This window comes from Enhydra lutris, unplaced genomic scaffold, assembly GCF_002288905.1.
Source record: "Enhydra lutris kenyoni isolate GAN:26980312 unplaced genomic scaffold, ASM228890v2 scaffoldscaffold37, whole genome shotgun sequence".
Lineage (NCBI taxonomy): Eukaryota > Metazoa > Chordata > Mammalia > Carnivora > Mustelidae > Enhydra > Enhydra lutris.
In genome coordinates, this window is record NW_019154121.1 from 30,063,141 (window position 1) to 30,075,824 (window position 12,684).

General features: G+C 49.4%; 1 protein-coding gene across 1 annotated transcript in view; it reads left to right on the plus strand.

Moving 5' to 3' along the window:
- LOC111154334 (RNA binding motif protein 33) overlaps positions 1-12,684 on the plus strand; it is a 131,728-nt gene that overhangs the window by 81,158 nt on the left and 37,886 nt on the right. The window contains exon 10 of the mRNA XM_022513883.1: positions 11,999-12,134. Within this exon, the coding sequence (XP_022369591.1) occupies positions 11,999-12,134 (136 nt within the window). The remainder of the gene's footprint in view (positions 1-11,998; positions 12,135-12,684) is intronic.

Consider the following 12,684-nt stretch of genomic DNA (forward strand, 5'->3'; position numbering starts at 1 on the left):
CTGGACTTTATTCCAGCCTTTCTTTTGAACCCCTCACTGTTTTTACAACTTGCCTGCGATGCCTTGTAATTATTAGCACTTAAGATCGGGACGGAATGATGGGCATTTTCTCTTATCAGATCTACGAGTAGTAGCAGGCGAGTGCGGGATGAGAGCCTTCCAGCTGTCAAACATCGTCAGGCTTGCAGGGAGAGAACGCAGTTTAAAATGCAGGTGACATAATGCCCAGCATCCTCCATTTGCTACTGGGTCTTTGATTAATCATGATTACCATATATTATCATACCATCAAATTTAATCATATCAATGGATTCCCATCTGCAGCAGTAACAGGAACAGCTAAACACTACGGTAACCGCTATTAAGTACGGTGGTGATGAGATTCAGCGCCCCGTTGACTTGACGTGCCGCCCCGCCAGCGTCCGTTGTGTGTGCTGGCTGGAGATCGGCTGGGCGCGAGTCTGCACACGGGACTCCGAGCCCCGGGAGTAGGACTGAAACTCTACGAAGTGGGTTTCATGTACAGTAAGTCAGCCAGCAGGCCTCGTTATTACAGCTGCCTTCTAAAAGTGTGTGCTGGAATGTCGTTTTGAGTCTTAGGTTGAAGTGAAAACCTTTCATCCATCCTCTCGTCAGCAGTAGACTAGAGGTCCTGCGCGCAGCTCGGCCGGCTGTGCTGTAACAGTCTGTGCCGTAACGGTCTGGCCGGTCCCGACTGTCCAGCTCTCAGAACCTCCTGTGTGTGCTGAGAAAAGCTTCATGGCCCGTGTTTACCGATGCATCCTGCAGAGCACACCAGTTTTTATCTTAAATACTTACTTTCTCTGGAGTCTCAGAAGACCTGGAATTCTTTTAAAATGCGTTTTTAAGATAAACTTTGAAAGAGGCCCTATTTTATTATAAAGGACTGGAAAGCACTTCCTCAAAAGATTAGAAACTTAAACTTCTTTACAGTTTGGGTCTTTTGATGTGCAAGCTTGTGAAAATTCACAAGTACCCACAGTTGTGTAATCACTACAGTTAAGATGTCGACAGCAGTCCTGTCTCCCCAGTGGCTTCCTCATGCTGCCCTTCTGTGGTCACTCCTCTCCCCGTCCCAGCCCCCGCAGTCAGATCTGTTTCCGGTCACTGAAATCCTGTCCCGGGATGGTGTGAGTCTGTCTGCCTTCCCTTGCCACGGTGCTCTTGAGAGCCTTTCCCTGTGCGCGGCTCATCTGTTAGTATTGGCAAGTAGTGCTCTCCCGTGCGGATGTACCGCAGTCTGTGTGTCCATTCGCCATGTGGACATTGGGTTATTTCTAGTCTTTGGCTACTATGAGTAAAGTTGGTATTAAATGTGTGCGTTTTCTACATGAATGTAGTAGTCGGTGAATAGCTACGAGCAGGGATTGTGGGTCTTGTGGTGGGGGTATTTACCGATGAGAGTGTTCAAACAGACTGCTCGCAGTGGCGGGGCTGCTACTCTGCTTTTTAACTCTGTCCTGTTCTGAGTGAGGAGATAGTCCTGGAGCACGTCCTCGGACATCGTTGGGAAAGGAAACAGTTACCGAGTGCTCACGGTGTCTCAGAGTTTGCTCAGAGCTTGGGTTCCACAGCCGCATGAGGGTAACATCTTCTCCAGCTCACAGATGGGGACCCAAGTCTTGGAGGGATTCAGTTGCTCAAGTTCACATAACTGGGTGCGGACGGGGTTTTAGCCGCGGCAGTCCGAGTCTCGCAGTCATGGTGTACCTCTCCCTTTCTCTCTGAGTATTAATCCAGACCGTGTTTAAGATTGTGACTGTCAGGGGCGCCTGGGTGGCTCAGTGGGTTAAAGCCTCTGCCTTCGGCTCAGGTCATGATCCCAGGGTCCTGGGATCGAGCCCCGCATCGGGCTTTCTGCTCAGCGGGGAGTCTGCTTCCCTTCCTCTCTCTCTGCCTGCCTCTCTGCCTACTTGTGATCTCTGTCTGTCAAATAAAAAAAAAAAAAAAAAAAAGATTGTGACTGTCAGTGAGAGCTGAAGTGGCCACGTTTGCTCTGGGAGGGCCCGTACTGCCCTTCGGTGGGATTGTTTGGGGAGGACAACGGGAGGCGTAAGATGCAGGGATAAAGGGCTTTTCGTTGTTGAAATATGAGAAATAAGTAGGCTTCAGTGTGTTTGTCAAAAGCAGGGTTTTGTACTGTTAGAGATGCTCTAGTGTGTACTACGTGCTCTGGCTTCACTCTGAGCCCGTAGCATTGTCTGCGGGCTCAGAGTGTGGAGTCCACCCGTGCCAACCCCATCTGTGTGGAGTCCGCCCGCCCCAACCCCATCTCCGAAGGCCGGTGCTTAGCGCAGGCGATGTCCTTCTTCAGAATGTTTAGAGAGCGTCTCCCAATACAAAAGTACCTTTTAGGGAATAGATGTAGGTATTAAATAAGGCACAATCTGAAAGAAAAAAGGTCTATGGAAATACTGCAATAAGAGGATTAACACTGTGATCGAAGGGTATAATTTTAATGATGTCAGGGGTCACTGGTGGCCTTATTCTCTGCATTTAACCCACATTTAATCAGAATTAACTGAGACGCATCGTTCTTAAGTGTCTGCTTGTCTCTTATGTAGTTCTTTGCATTTTAAGGGAGATTAATAAATGAAAACATGCTGTAAAGGAGGGTTGTAATTCATTGAAAGATTCATGAAGCTTCAATGACATTGTTAAGGTATTTAATTAGTCTTATTAAAATATATCAAGTGACCCTGTTAGGGAAGCTGATAAGTCATACAATAGCCGTTAGAGCCGCTTTATTCTCGCATTATATGATTAACTTTGGGCTAAGCGATTTATGCAGAGTTCTCCTCTTTTTTGCTGTGGTTGAAGTCGTCAGTTCTTTCTGAGTAGGATTAACACAGATAACATCATGTAATTACCGAGATGCGGAAGAAGTGAGAGTGCAGTTTGTATGAGAATTATAGGAGAAAGGGTGATAATGTTTTACCTTAGACGCTTAAAGGCCTATAAAGAAAAGCAAAATAGAGCAATTAGTTGAAAGGATTAAGGTAGCCTTTTCTTTCAAAAGGCAGAAGAATTAATACGGAAAGTTCTGTTAAGTGATATATTCACAGCTCACTCACAGTCTTAAAATAATTGTGCATTTGGTAGAGGGAATTGGTAATTTATTATCTTTTATACCCGTGAAATGATAGAAGTTCTTAAGTGAACGCTCCCATCAGGAGAGGCTCCAAGATGGGGCACGCCAGCCGGGGGCCACGGCGTGTTTGACGCCACCAGAAGACACACTGGTCACGGCAGAAAGCGCTGCGCGACAGCGGAAAGAGCGCTTTGTAGAGCAAATCCGAAAATGGGCCTTTATGGCCCAAGTTACGTGGACAGTGAAACTTGGGCTAATCCACTTCTAACTGTAAATAAACCCGAGTTTCTTCGTCCGTTAAAGGGAAAGTTATTTGTTGTGCCTGTTCCTCGGCAGTGTGTTCGTGAAAGACACTGGGTTGCACTTGACTTGGTCGGGGTCAGGATGCGAATGGGGCTGCATGTGACAGAAAACTCAGGTAGCAGGGACATAAACTGGGTGTCTTTATGTTTTGCATAAAAATGAGAAAGTTCTGTGTTGGTATAGCCGTTCTGTGATGTTACAGTGGCCCCTCTATCATTCTACCCAAATTCCAGGCCAGGTGAGGAGGAAGGATGGGGACAAAAGGTGTGTGCCCGCTGAGGCAGCCCGCCTAAGGAGCCTTCCTCGGGTCCCTGGCCCGCAGTGCCAGTGATGTCTTGTTGGCCAGAGCCTAGTCACATGGGCACCCTTGTGACAAGTTCAAGGTTTTTAGGTGGGCAGTGCTGCCCTTTTATTACTTAGGAAGAAGTGAGAGTTTATATGGGTAAGCAATTAGCAGTCTTTACCACCAAGGCTAAAACTTTACGGCTGGAATTTAAGTTGTGTAAATACAGAAAAAGAGAGTGACCTCTGTGTTCAAAGTGAAATAGATACCAGTGAGGAAAGTGGCACTGTGAGCTTCATGATACTTGGCAGTTGTTAAATTTCTCTTTCAAGAAGGCAATACTGCTGATAGCCAATAAGAAGCTTTTAGGGTCTTAAAGCTTAAGTTTTAAAGCTCAGGTAAATATTCAAGTTCTTGGGTCCTGTTGTCTGTTGAGGCCAGTGGATGCAGCAAGGGGTCCACGTGTCTTCCTCAGATGATTTCTCCCTCTTGTCCGTTGTGACCTGCTACCTCCAGAGAGGGAACATTTGTCATTCTGGTTCATTTCATGTGTGAGCTGTTGACTTTCTTTCTGAATACTGTCTTGTATTATCTGCCCCTTTTATCTAATCTTTGTACCCCCTGGCCCTTATGCAGTATTTGGCCTCTTGGAAATTGGTTTCTTTCTGGTTGGATTTGAGGCCGGTGTCAATAAAGCTGGCTCTCCCCCAGAGCCAGTGTGGCCGGGCCCGGTTGACCTGCCGTGACCAGTCCTATGTGGTGCCCGCTGCCCCAGGTTGTCACAGCCGGCTGGTGGCTGCCTCTGGTTTCAAGGTTGTGCTAGCAAAACCCTCTTTTTCCATTCCAAACTACCAAGCCAGAAATTTCCTTGTTTACTCAACTTTAGTCAGGCTTTCTTCTGAATTGTAGATAATTTGGTTCTGCCTCCTGTATCAGTTTGTCAGACTGACCAGATAAGAACTGCTGATTTCTTTCGCCCTTCAGGTCAGCGGAGGAATTTCCATGGCTGTCTGACTGTAGGCTTGATTTAGTATTTCTTGGTTTTCTTGACGCTACAGCACTCACACACTGTCACACGATGGACATACACATATGTGATCATGAAACAGACAGACGGAACATGAAATAACTGTTCATAACAGGCACGCTGAGGACGTGTGCTCTGGAGGTGGGCGACCCGGGAGTGAGTCTGGGCTCTGCCGCTTTCTAGCCACGTACTGGGTGTGAGATACCGAAATGCTCCGAAGATTCTGTGAGCAAAATCTGTACCTTAAAGGGCGTTCTAGGGATGGAAGGAGATGGCAGAGGAGTCCCCTGCAGAGCTAGCTAGCAAGCAGCAGTGGTGGGCCGCGGCCTTGGGTCAGTAGGAGCAGAGCCCAAGATGGGGGTTTGGGGGAACAGGACTAGGTAAGGGTGCTGGGGATGCACTGGAGAAGGGCTGGAACTGGGCTGCTGTGTAGTGTCAGGTCAGTCTCTGGCCCTGGCCTGATCTTTGGGAGGTTGTTTGGTTGTTGGGGAGCCTGTGGCGCATAAAGCCTCCCTTGGAGTTGTCCACTGTGGGGCCGGGCCGTGGACCGTCTGAGGCATTGGCCAGGACAGCATGTGCAGCAGCTGGGGCCTGAGGCGCCTGCACGTAAAGGGGACCTGGCGATGGCCCCGGGGTGCCCCGTACCAGAGGATCAGCTGGAGTATTGTGACTGACCAGCCCTGAGCCCGCAGTCGCTCGGTACTGCAGAGTGTTCTTCTCACTCACCGTGTCCTCTGGGCTACTTCTCTGGGCCCCACAGACCTCTGTGTTCACTTGTCTGGTGGGGAGTGGGTGAGGCTCACTCCTGGGAGTTTTTGTAACTGGCCAGGTCTGGGACTGGCCTGCGTCACTTCTGCTCACATGCTGTCGGCTGGACCTTGGTCACGCGGCCGGCCACAGCGCCTCGCAGGACTGGCTGGGAAATGGATCCTGGCTGGTGCTCCGGAAGAAGACGTGGGCACGGACATGGGGAACATCAGGGGTCTGTGTCCTTGGTGGCGGCGGGTGGGTGGGGGGAGAAGCAGCTAATTTTTATATAAGGCCAACTAGCCTCACGAATACGGATTTCTGTTTCATGAGCATTCTGCAACATTTAGGTAATTACATTCACTTTTTCTTAGTGACTTCTGTCCTTGTCTTTAGAACTTGGACAGATTGCTGTAAGATCTATCCAGATTTGGGCATTTATTTTACTATTATGTACTTTTTGTTTTATGTTTTTTTTTTTACATTTTACAAGTGGCTTTTTATTATTATATACTTATATTTTATTTATGGATCTATTTATCATGCTGTTAGGGTAGTATGGTCAGGTTTGCCGTTACGCAGACTTGCTCCTACCATGTTTTACTTCTCCTTAAGCATTTTCTGGCTGAAGGAGTATAGTTCTAACTTGTTGATCTGTATTTACTTTTAGGATTGACCCTGTAAAAATGCCTTGTTATCATATGTGTGGTACACGATTATTGCCAAGTACTACCATTTGAGTAAAATGAAGTGGATTTTTATTTTTTTGTTTTTCTTTTCTTTCTTTTTTTTTTTTTTTCCTCCTCCTATTTTTTTTGTTTTTCATTTTACTCTGGTTTTTTGGTCTGGTTTATGTGAGTGTCCTGCATTTTGCTGGTGTATTTTTTTTTTTTCCTCAAGTTTTATTTATTTATTTGAGAGAGGGAGAGCAGGGGCAGAGGACAGAGGGAGAGGGAGAAGCAGGGTCCCCGCTGAGCAGGGAGCCCGACATGGGGCTCCATCCCAGAACCCCAGGGTCATCACAGCTGAAGGCAGACGCTTAACTGACTGAGCCCCCTGAGGCGTCCCACGGTGTAGGATTCTGAGGTTCAGTCTACAGCCCAGAAGAAACCTGGCCCGGGCTGTGCTCCTGACCAGCAGTGTTGGAAGGATATCCCACAGACCATCCATTTCCATTCTTCATTCTCCGTTCTTGAAAAATGGGATGTTGTGGAGCGGAGAAGAAGCCACGTTCATCTTGCTTTTCCTCTCATTATCTCAGCGCCACGGTAGGAAAGCGACTTCTGCCCCACAGTTAAGTCAGGGAACCGGCTTCTCTTGATGTCGGCTTCTCTTTGGTCCTGGTGCACTGTGTGTATGTTTTAAGTCTGCTCAGCCCAGGAGCCTCGGGGGCTCACTGCGCAGCGGCTGGTTGGTCTCGCCCAGCGTCCCGTAAGTCCTTCCTGGGGCACTGCGCTACCTGCTGGCTGTGTGCTTCGTGGCAGCCGGGCTTTAACCCGCTGTAGTGTTTTAGATTCCAGTGCGGGGCTGGAACTTCCCTGCTGTTAGAAGTAGGCAGTTTATTCGTTTGTTAAATATCTGTAGACGTCTGTGTACCAGGCCCTGGGCCAAGCAGGAAAATGCGCTGGTGACTAGAACAGGCCGTAGTCCCGCCCTGCGCAGACCTGTCAGCCGAAGGGCCGCGAACAGCGGGAGCGGGCGTGCGCTGGGCGGCTTCGCCAGGGTGCTGACGCTCGTCTGTGCGGGCCGCCTCCCGTGACTCAGGAGTGGGGGCGCAGGACGGGTCTGCGCGGGTCTGTCGAGCAGTGCCGGAGGCGGCCTGTCGCTTGTCAGCAGCGCCGTCGCCGTGCGGAGCGCCGTCGCCGTGCGGAGCGCCGTCGCCGTGCGGAGCGCCGTCTGCCAAAGCGCCACGTGCAGGTGGCGACGATGGCAAACACCGTCGACTTCTGTCTGCGGTGCCGTCCTAGGTCCTTGGAACGTGTTTTTTCATCTTCTCCATGAGAAACAGGTGCCATCGGTATCCCTGCCTTTTACAGAGGAGAAAACAGGCTGAGAGAGGCCGGGCTGCGTGCCCGGGGCTCTGCTAGGTGATGGGAGGGCCGGTGCTGCCCCTGCCCGCTCAGCCGCCGCTAGCCAGAGCCTTTCAGAGAGCCCAGCGGCTGCAAGACTCAGGTTCTAGCCTTAGTGAGCGATGAAGAAAGAGGATTTGGAAGGCCTTGTTCCATATTGCTGACATTTGAATGCTTATGTCTAAACGCGTTTAGCATGTAGGTAATTAGTAAAAGGAAAGAAGATCTGAGAAGAGATGAAAATCACAATATTAGAATTCCAAAGGGGGCAAGACTTATGATCCCAATATATTTTCAGTTTAATACAAAAAAATGTCTTTAGAAGTTATGAATATTTAAAATAATCTCCCAGGAATGTACCTAGTTCTTAGGCAGCTTGGAATTTTTATTGAAAACTAACCACATTGGTTTCTTTTTGAGTTCATTCTCATAATTCAGTAACTGCTTCCTTTTAGAAACAGATGAAGGGGGTTGAGAATATATTGCCTGACCTCCACCTGTGGCAAAGTCAAAATCAAAACTTAGCAGACGTTCTACTTAAAATGGAAGGGAAGCCAGTCTACTTTTCCAGTTACATTTGGCCTTATCTATAATGAGAAAACCTATCTTTTGGAGGACTTGAAATTAACTCTCTAATGGAAGGAGAAAATGAGGGCTGTGAAGAGCCCCGTTGGCGCAGCCACGTGACCCAGTCCTGTCGGGGCCTTCATCAGCAGGGGAGGGACGTGCGGCAGTAAAACGCAGTGGTGGAATTTATCGCTTACGACAGATTTCAGAAGAAACCAAGTATTCTCCAGTTCTCTGTAAGCCCCATGTGATGTGAGCCCGGCAAAAAAACTAGCAGGGAGTATCGGGCCTTCACATACTAAATCACGAAGAAAGTTGCGGTTTTTAGTCAAGTCAGAAAGGTCAGGAGCCTCTTTCCGCTTCTTGTAATTGTGAATAGACTCAGGACAGAAGGTGGGGAGAAACTGCTGGTCGCCGGCTTCCGTGCAGCTGTGTGAAGGAGTGCCGGCCCCGGACGCAGGTGCCTGGGACTGACTCACGCCTCCGATCGGAGGTGTGGGTGACACAGACAGAGACACCGTACAGAATGGGTCCCACTGCGGGGCACTCACTGCAAAGGAGTGCAGGTGGGGCTTGCCTGGGGCAGGAGACAGCAGTGCTGATCTGCACATGGTTCGGGACAGTGTAGAAATTACACTTTGCTCTCCCCTCTGTTGGAATGCGTAAAACAGTTGTAAGGTCATAAGAAGTTCTCAAATGAACGCCGCTTTCCAGGTCTTGATACGACACAGGACTTGAGGGTTGAGTGGAAATAACCCCAGAAGACTCCCCTGCTTTCTCAGAAAGTATGTTTTATCCTGTCTGTCCTCTTATCTGACGCTGTGTCCCTCAGCTCCTTAACATAGAAGTGACGGATGCGGCGCATGAGTTAGGAGCCCTTAAGTCGGCTGAGTGCAGTTCAGGATGAAAGCTCGCCGGCAGATCAGTAGTGTAACACTTCCAGCCCTGGTTACGGTTTAGCATACTGGTCCTGCTTTTTTTTTTTTTTTCCTGTTCCTGCTTTTTAATGAAAAATCTGACGGATGTCAATAATAGAGTGAAAATTAGCAGCAAGCATTCATGTCAGAAAGTTCTATGAAGATGGAAGGGAATGAAAGCAGCTAGGACATGGAATGCAGAGAGTGTGGCAGGGGCAAGGACTGGCAGTCTGTCAGCCCAGAGGAGGAAGCCCCTGTGTGCAAGGAGCACGAGGCAGGACCATGCCGCGAGGGCAGGGGCGCCAGACACTCCGAGTCGGCGGAGGCTCCTGGGCAGCTGGAGCTCCTGAGCACGAGTACGTGAGAGACTGCCCAGGGACGCTGGTAGCCGGTGAGAGTGAAACCCACACTCCGAGTGATTCCGGCCTCCCAGCAACACTCAGTGACGTGTGGAGACGTGGGACGTGGGTGGGCGCGGGGTCCGCGGGCCATGTTCAGGGCGGCTCTCCTGAAATCGTGGGCTGGCTGGCCGGGGAGCTGCTGAGAGAGCGGAGCAGGGCCGGAGAAAGTGGAGTGTCTGTACAGAGGACTTGCAGGAGGAGCCCTTCTTGGTAGAGATGGTGCATTTCAGCTGAGACAGTGCGTAGAGTGAAAATTTTCCAAAGAGAAGGATGGGTTATGAAACATGGAAGTTTGTGTATGATGTGATGGTTTCTAGGTTTCCAGAATTCACAGTTCTATTGGCTATAGGCTGTTATTTTCATGTCTAAGTCAAGAGAAAATCTGGTTTTTAAAATCCCCAAATTTAGTAATTTTGGTAAGATTTATATCATACAGGTTGAAACTTCCCCTGGTTCATTTTCATGTGAGGAATAAAATGAACCCTTTGGGAGCTTTTAACCTGTTGCATGTTGAAATCTCTGATTTAAAAAAAAAAATCGGGGTGCCTGGGTGGCTTAGTCAGTTAGGTGTCCAACTCTTGCTCTGGGCTCAGGTCTTGATCTCAGGATCGTGAGTTCAGGCCCCACATGGAGCTTCACACTGGGTGTGGCGCCTACTTAAAAAATGATAATAATAAAATAAATAAAATTTAAAAGAAAAGAGAATGGTGTCACCATGGGCAAATCATTTAATGTCCTGAGTTTCTGTTTCCTTGGCTGTGAGATGGGACTCGTGCCCCGCTGTGCTGCCCAGTCCTGAGCTCAGGTGGTGGGGGCCCCGCACAGACCTTGGCGTGCAGTATGTACATAAGCCCCTGGTGACGAAGGTGGCCGTTGTACCGGCGACTTGTGGCCCCCAGGGCCCCCGTGCCCATTGGTCCTTACTCTTGCAGTAGGTGCTCCCACAGTATCTGTTCTCAGGGTACTCACGTTGGCCTTGCCAAGGTGGTTTATTGAAATACTGGGCAAATCTCTGCATCGTTAGTCACCGAGCGGTGGGGGGTGTGTCCGGAGCGGTGGCTCCCAAGCGCAGAGGCCGAGCATCCGTGCCAAGTGGAGAGAAGTGTCTCCTGCGGTGGTGTGCTGGTAACGAGACCGTAGCCTTGGTTCAGACCCTTCCCTGGCTCTGGCTGAGGGCGCCGGCCTCCGGAGCCAGCTTCGCGGGGCTGTAAGAGCAGGCCAGAGGAACCCGAGGGTCGGCCTCGGGTCCGGGTGACCCGCCCAGTTCCAGACCCAGCACTTCACCAAGGCCGTTAGCCGGGTCTCCCTCATCGGGACCATTGCTCCCCTGCGCCCCGCACGCGGGCAGGTCCATGGGTCGTTTCAGTACTAGCCTGGGAGCTTTGACTTGATCTTTGAGCTTGTGCCCGATTCTCAGAACGTGGACAGACCCAGTGCTCCTGAGAGTTGGCTTGGATCCCAGGGTTCTCCAGGACGGTTCCTTGGGCTCTCCCAGTGGTAACAGTCCTCTTGCCGATGGGCCACTGTTGCGGCCAGCAGGCTTTTCTGGAGCTTTTCGTGGGTGCTCTTCCGTTTACTGTGCAGTGTTCGTACAATGCCGCGGGGAGAACAGACTTTAAAAAGAGAGAGAAGAGAGGTCAGTGTAGTTTGCAAAAACATTATCAGTGTTGTACGATGATGTCACATTTAGAGATGACAGCTAAGTGTGTTAGTAATAAAGTGACAGAAAAAGACTTAGCATTTCAAGTTTATGAGAAGGGAGTGTGATTTTTAAGAGTTGAAATACTGGCTGAGTTTCAAAGAAGAAATTTTTAAATGAAAATTATTTTGGTGATCTGTATAATTAATTCTTTCTGGGGAAGTGAAAAAAAATGGTGAGGCTTTCTTTAAATGCTTCACCGGAAAAAAAAAATGCAAATGTGGTGCTTTTAAAGATCTCCGCGAATACTTAAAAGGCCAACTGAAAAATGAAGTAATTTAGTTTGTCTCTAAATAGACTTCTAGTGGAAGAATGTTAATCTGTGAGAATTCAAAGTGTCTTATCCAATGGAATCCGACTGTGAGACATTTCTTTTGTAGCAGAATGGTTTCTTAGACGTTTCACGTTGTCCTGTTACCGCAGAGCTTGCTGTGTCTGTAAAGCTGCACGTTCAGCGTCTTTTTCTCCTTTGGAAGTAAAGGCTCCATGACGGGGGTTTATGGTTGTCTTCAGAAGGTAGCAAATTACAGCGTGTTTGAGAAGATCAACGCCAAGGACACTGAAAGTAGACTTTTAGCTTTTTAGATGAATGGGCAGGAAGGGTCAGGGGTCAGTAATTGCATGGATTTCAGTAAGCTTTAAAAAGAAAATTTCCTTGTTTTGCTATAGTGATACCAGAACGTGGAATTCATATTTTGATGCTGCCTTTGATGTTTGCCTGTTTCCTTATGGGAGGGTCACTTACTGCGCAAGACCTCGTGGGAGGCTACGGGACACAGTTACTTGATGTTTTCAGGTTGGAACCCCGTGTGTCTCCATTCCTAGAAATGGCTGTTTCCCTGCCTCTCATCTTGTTTTCCCATTGTTCTGTAGGGGCCTCCAGAGTTCCCGCAGCACACACCTGGGCCCGTTCCCAGCAGTTTCAGCCAGCCCCCCCGACTTCCCCTCCAGGACCAGTGGAGGGCCCCGCCGCCGCCGCCGCAGGAGCGAGACCCTTTCTTCTTAGGAGGTAAAGGACCGTCCGGGCTCACAGAACAGAGTTACATTGGGTGATGTGCCTGAGCACCTCCATGTTGCAAACTGAGTTGAGCTTCCAGTAGGAGATTCTTGTGCAGAGTGTCAGATTTTGTACCAGAGCACTTCCTCGTCACTTCAGATGCTAACATTGGACACTGTTGGTATTTGCGGTAGGAGGCAGGTCTTCTATAGAAGGAGGCGGTCCTCTATAGAAGGAGGCGGTCCTCTATAGAAGGAGGCAGGTCCTCTATAGAAGGAGGCAGGTCCTCTATAGAAGGAGGCAGGTCCTCTATAGAAGAGGCGGTCCTCTATAGAAGGAGGTGGTCCTCTATAGAAGCGGAGTGATGGAGCAATCTAGAAATAGGTTGTGAAGTGTAGCCTCGCACCCTGCCCACCGCTTGTCATTTTTGTTCCCAGTAAGATGGCACGTAAGACTGCTCTTGGGGGCGCCTGGGTGGCTCAGTGGGTTAAGCCTCTGCCTTCGGCTCAGGTCATGATCTCAGGGTCCTGGGATCGAGCCCTGCATTGGGCTCTCTGCTCAC